The following is a 10,879-nucleotide window of genomic DNA, read 5'->3' as shown; positions in this document are numbered from 1 at the left end:
ACTACGTTTTAATTAGACTATGATGGGGTTAAATAGGCTTTAGGTTTAGGACTGTCAACATTGCTTAGATCTTTGACTCTGAAGAATATGTATTAAAAGTTGCAAACCAGCATCTTGCAAGCAGACTTTCAGAACAAAGTCCATTTAGAATTGGGATGATCTGTGCATAAAAAACAACAACTGATTGGAAAGTGATTTCCTTTTGTGATTTCGAGAGGAAACTTAATCATTATTTGTAGCAATTACAAACACTCTACGGAGGGTTTAAAGTAGGGTTGAGAATTAGTGAAATGAACTTTTGCAAGAGGAAACAAGATAAAACAATACTTGAGAAGATGTTCCTTGAAAAGGCAGTAACCTTATTTTTAAAAATACTTTTACTGGAGTTTGATCTACAGACAGAAAAGCAAACGCGCCGTGGGTCCACAGCTTGATGAATTCTCGCACTAAACACACTTGTGGAACCAGCTTCCAGGTGAAGAAATAGCACAATTCTTGTAACAAATGAAGAACTGGTTTATTTGTAGGAGCAGCAGGGACCTGGTTGGAAGGGATGGCTAAGAAAAAGTGTCTTGAAAATGGGTTTGCATAGGGAAGCGTAGCTTTATCTGAGATGCGCTGGGCAGGGCCGTGGGGAATTATGGTGTGTGGGTGACACAGGGACTCGCTGCAGCTTTGGAGTCAGACTGTTACAGGGGTCCTCAAACTTTTTAAACAGGGGGCCAGTTCACTGTCCCTCAGACCTTTGGAGGGCCGGACTATAGTTTAAAAAAAAAACTGTGAACAAATTCCTATGCACACTGCACATATCTTATTTTGAAGTAAAAAACCAAAACGGCAAAAACACCCGCTTGTGGCCCACGGGCCGTAGTTTGGAGACGCCTGGAACTTTGCACTATGTGACTGTAGGCAAGATTCTCACCCCCTGAAGTCTGTAGTTGTGGAATGGTAATCTCCACGAGGAAAGCAGCTACCTCCTTCACTATTGTGCCTCAGGATCTGTTACAGTGGCCTGCCACGTGGGAAGCCCTAGACAAATGGTGTGTTTTTCTTTAAACAAATAAAACAACTAATGAAAAATACATATGAAATATTTGGTACAACCCCTGGAAAATGCTCAATAATGTAAATAAAAGTCACAGAATGACCCACTGGCCCTGTAATGCCACATTTGTGAATATGTTCCCTAAGAAAATTGTCCATATATGGCTTGCGTGTGTGTGTGTGTGTATAAAATGGCACAGTTGTTAATTATGATGAAATACCAGAACCAGCTCAAAGACGCTGCTAGCAATGGGGAATGGACTGTGCAGTTGTGAATTTTTGAAACAACGGAAAGCGATTTGTCTCAAGCCTGGCAAGTGTGTAGGCTATGTTGAAAATAATTTTTAAAAAATCTGAAGATGTGTTTAGAAGATGGATACAAGTGCATATTTATCAGAGAATAAAAACTGAGTAAGAGTTTGGAGTAATAACATTTAGAGACGGTTATTCTTTTTTAATGTTAAGTTGCATAGCATGATGATTCTCTTTCCTGGGAAGAAAAGAAACACAATGAAGTTCCCGACAGCCCCCCCCCCCCCCCCCCCCCCCCCCGCCAGATGGGGAGCTCCCTGGGTTCGCCGTCCCGAGCAAGGCCGCTCCTGCCGTGGTGCTCCTGCCGGGCTGTGCAGGGGTCGCTGATGGCGGAGATGAGCTGCTGAGGAGCATGCCGATTTCCTAATCATCTAAATGCATTAGATTTATGACAGAATCACTTAAAAATATATTTTTTATTGATTTCACAGAGAGGAAGGGAGAGGGAGAGAGAGATAGAAACATCAATGATGAGAATCATTGATTGGCTGCCTCCTGCATGCCCCCCCCCCTCACTGGGGATCAAGCCTGCAACCTGGGCATGTGCCCTTGACCGGAATCGAACCCAGGACCCTTCAGTCTGAAGGCTGACGCTCCGGCCACTCAGCCAAACCGGTTAGAGCAGAATCACTTTCCTTAATGAATTGGCTGCTGCCAGTGAAGGACCTTTGCCCAAAGCGCTTTGGAGGAGCAGGCATTTAGATGTACTCTCTGCACTGGACAGGCCACCCGTGGCCAATGGCTGCCATGGGCTCGTATATATTTTTTAATAATATTTCTTTATTTTCACTTAAGATCAGAAGAATCTTAAATGTAAAGGAACACATTTACTTTATTTCTTTTTTATTGGGGAGACATCCTATATAATAAAAGGGTAATATGCAAATCAACCGAACGGCCGAACGACCAGTCGCTATGATGCGCACTGACCACCAGGAGGAGACGCTCAATGCAGGAGCTGCCCCCTGGTGGTCAGTGCACTCCCACAGGGGAGTGCCTCTAAGCCAGAAGCCAGAAGCGGGGGGGCTGTCGGGAACTTCATTGTGTTTCTTTTCTTCCCAGGAAAGAGAATCATCATGCTATGCAACTTAACATTAAAAAAGAATAACCGTCTCTAAATGTTATTACTCCAAGCCGGAGCCTCTCCCACCTCTGAGGCAGCGCTAAGGAGCAGCGAGCAGGTGGGCGGTAAGGAGTGAGGGCTCCTGGACTGTGAGAGGGATGTCTGACTGCTGGCAGGTGGACATCCCCCAAGGGGTCCCAGACTGCGAGAGGGTGCAGGCCGGGCTGAGGGACCCCCGCCCCTGAGTGCACAAATTTTCGTGCACCGGGCCTCTAGTTGGTTAATAAGATTATATAGCTTTCAAGTGTACATTTCCATGATATAAGATCTGTACATTGCATGTGTGCCCACCAGCCAAAGTCAAATCATCTTCCATCACCATATAGTTAGCCTCCTTTATCCTTTACTACCCCTCAGTAACCACCACACTGTTGTCTGTATCTATAAGTTTCAGTTTTATATTCCACATATAAATGAAATAATATGATTCTTAGCTTTTTCTGACTTGCATAGCGTAATATTCTCATGGTCCATCCATGTTGTTGCAAATGGCAGTATTTCATATTTTTTATGGCTGAGTAGTATTTCATTGTAAACATGTGCCACATCTTCTTTACCCAATCCTCTATCACTGGACACTTTGGTGATCTCCATGTCTTGGTCACCATGAATAATGATGCAATGAACATAGGGGTGCATATATCTTTGCTAATAAATGATTTCAAAATTTTGGGGTAGATACCCAGGAGAGGGATTGCTGGGACATATGGTAACTCTATTCTTAATTTTTTGAGGACCCTCCATACTGTTTTCCATAGTGGCTGTACCAGTTTACATTTCCACCATCAGTAAATGATGGTTCCTTTTTCTCCACAACCCCTGCAACACTTGTTATTGCTTGTCTTGTTGATAATAGCCATTCTAACAGGTGTGAGGTGATATCTCATTGTAGTTTTGACTTGCATTTTCATAATGGCTAGTGAAGTTCAGCATCTTTTCATATATCTGTTGGTCATTTGTATGTCATCTTGGGAGAAGTGCCTTTTTAGGTACTCTGCCCATTTTTAAATTGGATTGTTTGTTTGTTTGGTGTTGAGTTGTATGAGTTTTTAAAAAATATATATATTTTGGATATTAATCTCTTGTCAAAGCTGATTGCAAATATCTTCTCCCATTTGGTCGGTTGCCTTTTTGTTTTGTTGGTGGTTTCTTTTGCTGTGCAGAAGCGTTCTAGTTTGATATAGTCCCATTCATTTATTTTTGCCTTTACTTCTCTTGTTTTTGGGGTCAAATTCATAAAACTTTATCTAAGACCACGGTCTATAAGCTTAGTACCTATGTTTTCGTCTATGTAATTTTTTGTTTCAGGTCATACACTTAGGTCTTTGATCCATTTTGAACTAATTTTTACATGTGGGGACAAACCACGGGTTCATACTTTTGAAAAAAGAAAACAGCTGAGGATTCCATCAGCATTTTGAAGTAAGCCACCTCATAAAGTCCAGATAACCTAAAAACTACTATAATAATTTTTGGTTAATAATAGTAGTAATTTCACCTTAGTTTTATATTGTGCTCTATTGTTCTGAAGGGGCTTTCTAACATAACAAATAAGAGAGTATTTCCAAATGTACAAAGTCTTGTGAGAGTCCAAGCACAAATTATTGCCATTTGTTATATATTTCCACTGAACCTTAGGAGCACCCTGTGAGGAAGGTGGGTAGATCTAATTCCATTTTCACAGATGAGGGATAAACACAAGAGGACCAACATTTCAGCAGAGTGCGATGATGATGATGATGTTAGAGGTACGAGGAGTGGGGGTTAGTATGGCCACACAGAGGGGGCACCTGGTCTACCAGTGGGTTAGGTGATCAAAGAAGATTTTTCGAGAAGAGATGAGAGTTGGGGGGTGGTGAGTGAAGGGCAGGTCTTTCCAGGCAAATAGAGAGGCACAGAGTGTATCTGAAGACAGAGGGAGAGTGAAGAGTGGGGATCTGTTAGTTGGGATGAGAATTGAGGGTTTCCTCCTGGACAGTCCTCAGCTCTCCAGCAGATGAAATGGACGAGAGCTCATCCCTAAGCCCTCCCTGTCCTTTGCCTTTGGGCCTTCACTACACCTCTGCCTTTGCAGGATGAAGCTTCCTTTCTGTCCTCTCTCTGTGTGTGAACCACAGGGGCCTGTGAAGGCATCCTTTCTGTGAAAACGGCGAAAAGAGGAGAAAGGGATGAGAAATCAAGTTATTGAGACCTGAGAGGTGCCGGGGATGGGAGGTTCCTAAATTCCAGTCTGCTCTAAGTCCTACAAGGGTTGCTCATGGCGCTATCTGAAGTCACTCTCCGTAACTCTTCTGTTCTGAGAGACACATGATTGAGGCATCCCTCCAGGTAGCCACTTGTGAAATATCACTGAAATCCTGCTCCTGTTTCTCACTTGGTAACCTCTTTAGGAGAAGTCCCACTGAAATCAAGCTCATGAGCCTTCCACACTGATAATGTGACCCAGAGTGGCTCTATCTCAGGCACATGTGACACACCTTCTGAAGATGGTCTGTCATGTCTATATAGGGTATCGCTTTAGCCTGGACCAGAGCTCCTCCCCCCCGCCCTCCTCTCCCAGCTCCATATTTAGCATCTGCTAAAGGCTACGCATGTCATCATATAGCTCTTCCGTCCTCCCTGCTACGGAATCATGCAGAGGTTTGTTCTTATAGCCACTGTGGCAGGCAATAAAGGTTTCTCCTTTGGCTTTAGTTTTCATTGAACCACAGAGAAAGCTAGTCTTGTTCAACCACTTTACTGTTTGGGAAACCGAGGCCCGGAGAACTGACTTGATGAGCCTCTGAGTGCCAGATGCGCTGGGGGATGAAGGTCACTTGACTGAACAGAGTCTTTTTTCTCCTGTCTGACTCTTTGGAGCTCTCTAGATGGCAAAGCTCAGACAGAATTTCTTTGTTCACGTATAGATATATTTTTATACTATAAAAATACGCCCCCCCTTTTTTTGTAGTCATAACTGGATATAAGATATACAGAGTATCCTTTGCTGGCAAAATACTCTTTAGAGCTACTTCAAAGTTCCCACTTATTAATAATTATCATTATGTTTAGTAATTATTATCTAACAGTGATATTAATAAGGGCTACTTATTGTGTATTTGCTATGTGTTGACTATGTACATATAGTATGTTTATATTATACACTATGCTAAGGAATTTATACATCTAAGCACACAATATTCTCAACAACTGGTGATGTTGGTGCTATTACATTGATTTTACAGAGGAGGAAACTGAGGCTGAGGTGGGTTAAGGATGTCTCTGAAGGTTGTCACACAAGTCGTTTGGGCAGCCCAGATTCAATACCAGATCTACCCGACTTTGGAGCCCGTGTTCTTAACAATCTTGCCTCATCAACTTCTTTTTTTTTTTTAAATATATTTCTTTATTGATTTCAGAGAGGAAGGGAGAAGGAGAGAGAGAGTTAGAAACATCAATGATGAGAGAGAATCACCAATCATCTGCCTCCTGCACGCCCCCTACTGGGGACCGATCCCGCAACCCAGGCATGTGCCCTTGGCCGGAATCGAACCTGGGACCCTTCAGTCCACAGGCTGATGCTCTATCCACTGAGCCAAGTTGGCTAGGGCTCATCAACTTCTTTTTGCAGATATTTAGTCAGGAAATTTGGCTTTTATTCAATCTTATTAGAGAGATTTTATTTAATAACCAAAAGTCTGGCGCATGTCCATTTTTCCTAGTTCTGGTCCTGCTACATTGGGATCAGAATAAAGCTTAAAAATGTCTTAACAGTTCTTAGCTTTGAACTAGGTAACGGGGGTACGTGCATGCGTGCGTGCGTGCATGTGTGTGTGTGACAAATGCATATATTTAAGTCATCAGTAAGTCTTAAGGATCTGAAGTTTGAGACTGATGGAGCCCAAGGAGACTTTGCTCCAAGGTCTGGAGACAAAGATGTCCAGGACCATCCTGCATGACAGAGACCCGCTATGAGTCTTCAGATAGAATCAGCTGAACCTTTGACAGCCTGGCCCCTGCGCTATGGACACTCAGTATTTGGTATTTTAAATAAATAGCAGTGGAAATTGGTAACATGATGGCTCTCTATAGATCCCATATGCCAGGTTCTGTGCTGAGCCAGACTCTCCACATGCTGAATTCTTACAATAGTTACATGAAAAAGGCACTTTCTTGTTCTCATTTTTTCTTTTCTTTTTAATTTTTTTTTATCTTCTTTGTTCTCATTTTTTTATGAAAAAACAAAACAAAACAAAAACAAGACTCAGAGAGGTTAAGTAACTTGGCTAAGTTACTTAAGTAACTTAGTAACCCAGCTTTTGTGTGGTTAAAGAAAACAGTGAGTACATGAAAACCATGAGTTATTTATTTGATTAGCTCATTTGTAAAGGCTATTCTATCTAATTAAACCAACAGAGACCGTGGGTTGGCAAGGATAAAAATGTCTTGGAAGTGAATGGCAGGGTTTAGAGGAGTGACCTTTAAAAGCTGAAGCAGACCTTAGGTCGGCTTTACATTGCTCTGCGTGTGACCTGTCAGGAAGATCCCCGGTAGGGGAGTTTGTAAGCCCGGATTGTATTAATAAGCTGTACTCTGGATTTTGGTCTGAAAGACCTTTCCTTTGTCTGAAGCAGGGCTGGCCTTGTGATGATGTCCCTTGGCAAATAGGTCACTGTCTCCACCGCTGGTCTCATCGTCGGAGACTCGCTCACCTGCAGTGAAGGAGAATTTATTTGATCTTTTCATGAAATTCAGATTCTGTCCTATTTATGCAGTCCTGTTGAAGTGACAGGCACTGAATGTGGTTACTTTTAAGCAAGTTATTTTGTTTAACCAGGGGCCTACCAGAGTTCTAATATATAGTTAGCTATCCAACAATGTTGAAAGCAATGAACTTGTGTGCATATATGCATAACCCGTGGACACAGACAATGGGGTGGTGAGGGCCTGGGGTTGGGATGGGGGCACGAGTGGGCTGGAAGAGGTTAATGGGGCGGGGAAAGGAGGACCTATGTAATACTTTCAACAATAAAGTTTAAAACACACACACACACACAAACCCCACAAATAAATAACACACCACACTGAAAGAAAGAAATAATTCAACCCTCATATCTGAGAAGCAGCTCCTAAATTTATCATAACCTTGCAGATGTGCAAAATGAGGCTTGGAGACCAAGTAGCGACTGTTCAAAGCCAGGTTGCTGTGTAAGTGATGAGGTCTGAGCTCAGATGCAGAAATGCAAGGACAGTGCCTTTTCCATTAGATCAGTAGCCACTTTTTGGGGAAAAAAAAACCTCAAGGGAAAAAAACCCCAAAAAACAGCAAATTTTTAGAGTTCTGGTAATTTCTTTTCTCTGACCTCAACACACATTCCCACATAAACCAAGGGCTGGCTGATGGTGCTTGTCATGCGGTGGCTCAGTACAGGTCTCTCCCTTGCAGTTCCCAACGTGGCTGGGATCCATTAGAAACTGAAGCGAGAGAGCGCTGCCAGCTGCCTTCCCTGCTTCTTGGAGCGGAAGCCAGAGAGAGCTGTTTGAAAACGTCTCATTCACACACCAGGTTGCTATCGAGGTCTTTTTCATGTTATGATCAGAGCAGTTGCTTGTGTTTTTATCACTAGGCTGATTTTTTGAGATAAAATCAGCTTCTGCCTCTTGACTGGGTGGAGTTGTGGGTGCATGAGCTGGGGGATAGCAGACCCAAGCCCTCTTTGCTGGGGAAGAGCGGGTTAGATCAGTCGGGTAGGGCAACGACACTGAGGTGGGCCCCGTGTTTAACCAGCTTGCCAGTGAGGAAGTGCCCAGTCATCCAAAAAGGAAAAAGAAAGACTCAATGTTCCCTCTTCTCTTTCTGTTCCAGCTGAAGACCAGACTTTGGAGCTTTTCAAAGTAGATCGAGGTCTCCCTCGGATGCATGGAGAGAAGTAACGTTCTGCAGATTGCTGTTGGAGACCCTGGGACCACAGACCCATCTGGTTTTTATTCCCTGCGTTGGATGGCATTTGCTTCAGCCATTCAAGGATTCTGAACTTGTGACGAGGGATCCAGGCTGGGAAGATGCTGAGCTCCATCAAGTGTGTGCTGGTGGGAGACTCTGCTGTGGGGAAGACCTCCCTGTTGGTGCGCTTCACCTCAGAGACCTTCCCAGAGGCCTACAAGCCCACGGTGTACGAGAACACGGGCGTGGATGTCTTCATGGATGGCATGCAGATCAGCCTGGGTCTCTGGGACACAGCCGGCAATGACGCCTTCAAAAGCATCCGTCCCCTGTCCTACCAGCAGGCCGATGTGGTACTGATGTGCTACTCTGTGGCCAACCATAACTCTTTCCTGAACCTGAAGAACAAGTGGATTGGCGAAATCAGGAGCCACTTGCCCTGTACCCCTGTGCTGGTGGTGGCCACCCAGACTGACCAGCGGGAGATGGGGACCCACAGGGCCTCCTGCATCGGTGCCATCGATGGGAAGAGACTGGCCCAGGATGTGAGAGCAAAGGGCTACCTGGAGTGCTCGGCCCTTAGCAATCGGGGGGTCCAGCAGGTGTTTGAGTGTGCCGTCCGAACTGCCGTCAACCAAGCCAGGAGACGCAACAGAAGGAAGCTCTTCTCCATTAATGAGTGCAAGATCTTCTAACCTCCCAGAGACGTCACCCAACACTCATTGACTCACCCACCTCAGAGACTAACGGGGACAGGGAGAGCAAACACCAAGGGTTGACGCTCTTTCTGGGGACATCCCGGGCAGCAGTGTTTGCTTTTGGATATAGTTCGTTGATGGGACTTGGCCGCTGGATGGTTTTATTAAGTACACTCTGCAAATGAACTCCTCGTCCTGTCCAACGAGGCAGTCTCTTGAGAAGCTGTAATGAATATTCTATCTCTGGTTAAAAAACTAAAAAGGTCTCCATAATTTTGGACAGTGAAGTGAGTTTTCCAAAAGAATTCTATATTTAAAGACATGTTTTATTTAAATGATAACAAAATGTAGAGCTCTTGTACATAGTTAGTTTTCATGCTTGGGAAGTCTTTTCCTACAGACTCACAAACACACCCTGGTGTATGCGTGAAATGACCTTGCAGGACTCCGCCATGTGTTCGGAGGGTTATTTTCACCTGAAGTAGTAACTTTGTTGAAGCCACTTGCCTACCTGATTTTACTAGGTGATCAAATTTTAAAAGGACTGCCAACCAATCCTTGCTATTCATTTTCCACCCAGCTGTTAACCGATTTGTTTATAAAATACACCCGATAACATATGCTACTTTAATACTGCCTAATGATTTTAACAGTTATCCGTCTGTTTTCCTGTAATTATATGTAAAAAAGCATTTCTTATTTATGATACTACCTTTCACTCAACGAACTCCCATTATGCACTAAGTATTCCTCTTTCATTTACCAAAACAGATGAAAAGAAAACCTTTTGGGTGGGGAATCTGACTGCTCCAAGTAATAGCAGCAGAGCTCGGAACAGAATTGAAAAATCGCCCTTTCCTTTGGGAACCGCTGCACTTTGCCTGGGTTTTCCGACACTGGCCCCCGCCTGGCTGCAGGCCTTGTGAATGAGAGCAGGCTCGGCATTCTGGGAATTGGTTACTTGAGCTCTTAACTGACCTGGAAGGGCAACTATAATTTATTAATTTTAGGATCTAATCAGAGTAATTACTAAGGTGTCTATGGACCTATGTGTGTGTGTAAGGGAACACAGGTACAACTTATAGCTTTTACTATTTCATCAATGTGAAGCACCAGAGTAAAAAAAACAAAAACAAAACAAACCCCCCACAAATTCCAAGCACAGGGAACAGGAAAACTGTATAGCAAATTTTCAGATAAAATCTTATCAGGGAAAATACTGAATAATGACACCCCTCTCCCCCTCAAACCGCATTCTATCTAAAAAGCTTCAAAACAATGGTATCAATCATCTGTTAAAGTTGAAAACAGAAGACCATGTAACTCAAGGAAGAAATTGCAAATGCTGGCACCGGGTACCTCATTTACTCACCTACTCCAATAAAACTCAGAACCACTCTGGACCACGTTGTTAAAGCACATCATTGTTATGTTATAATGTGGCCATTAGATACAAATGGTAAGGCACTTGGCATAAATGACTATGATTAAACTTATGTTGACATAACCAAGCCAATTGTTGAGTTTCCTTATGTGGTCAGGTCTTGATAGCTATAATCAGTGTTAAAATCAAATGTGTGCTCATCTCCACACTTTCCTCTTCTCTCTCTCATCCACATCCAGTAAAAGGCCCGGAAGCTGGATCTTAGTCTTTGGGGCTGAGGTTCCCTCAGTTCCCGGGGCTGATGTATCTGCTTCTACCCAGCCTTCTCTAGTCCTCCAGTCCTGTGGCTTGTCCTCGCCTCTGTGTCACCTGTGTCCCTTGACTGGAGAACCCTG

The 10,879-nt window shown here is 43.7% G+C and overlaps 1 protein-coding gene across 1 annotated transcript; it reads left to right on the top strand.

The window, feature by feature from the left end:
- The first annotated feature begins 8,371 nt into the window (after positions 1-8,371).
- On the top strand, positions 8,372-10,601 carry RHOH (ras homolog family member H). Its single transcript, XM_028143697.2, has one exon. The coding sequence runs from the start codon at positions 8,522-8,524 to the stop codon at positions 9,095-9,097; it is 576 nt and encodes a 191-aa protein (XP_027999498.1). The 5' UTR covers positions 8,372-8,521; the 3' UTR covers positions 9,098-10,601.
- The last annotated feature ends 278 nt before the right edge of the window (positions 10,602-10,879 follow it).

This window comes from Eptesicus fuscus, chromosome 2 (assembly GCF_027574615.1).
Source record: "Eptesicus fuscus isolate TK198812 chromosome 2, DD_ASM_mEF_20220401, whole genome shotgun sequence".
Taxonomy (NCBI): Eukaryota; Metazoa; Chordata; class Mammalia; order Chiroptera; family Vespertilionidae; genus Eptesicus; species Eptesicus fuscus.
The sequence above is the reverse complement of the archived record's forward strand: the minus strand, read 5'-3'. Positions and strand labels throughout refer to the sequence as shown.

Excerpts from the sequence above, each read along its gene's own strand:
- RHOH (XM_028143697.2), top strand. The coding sequence starts at position 8,522 with ATGCTGAGCTCCATCAAGTGTGTGCTGGTGGGAGACTCTGCTGTGGGG.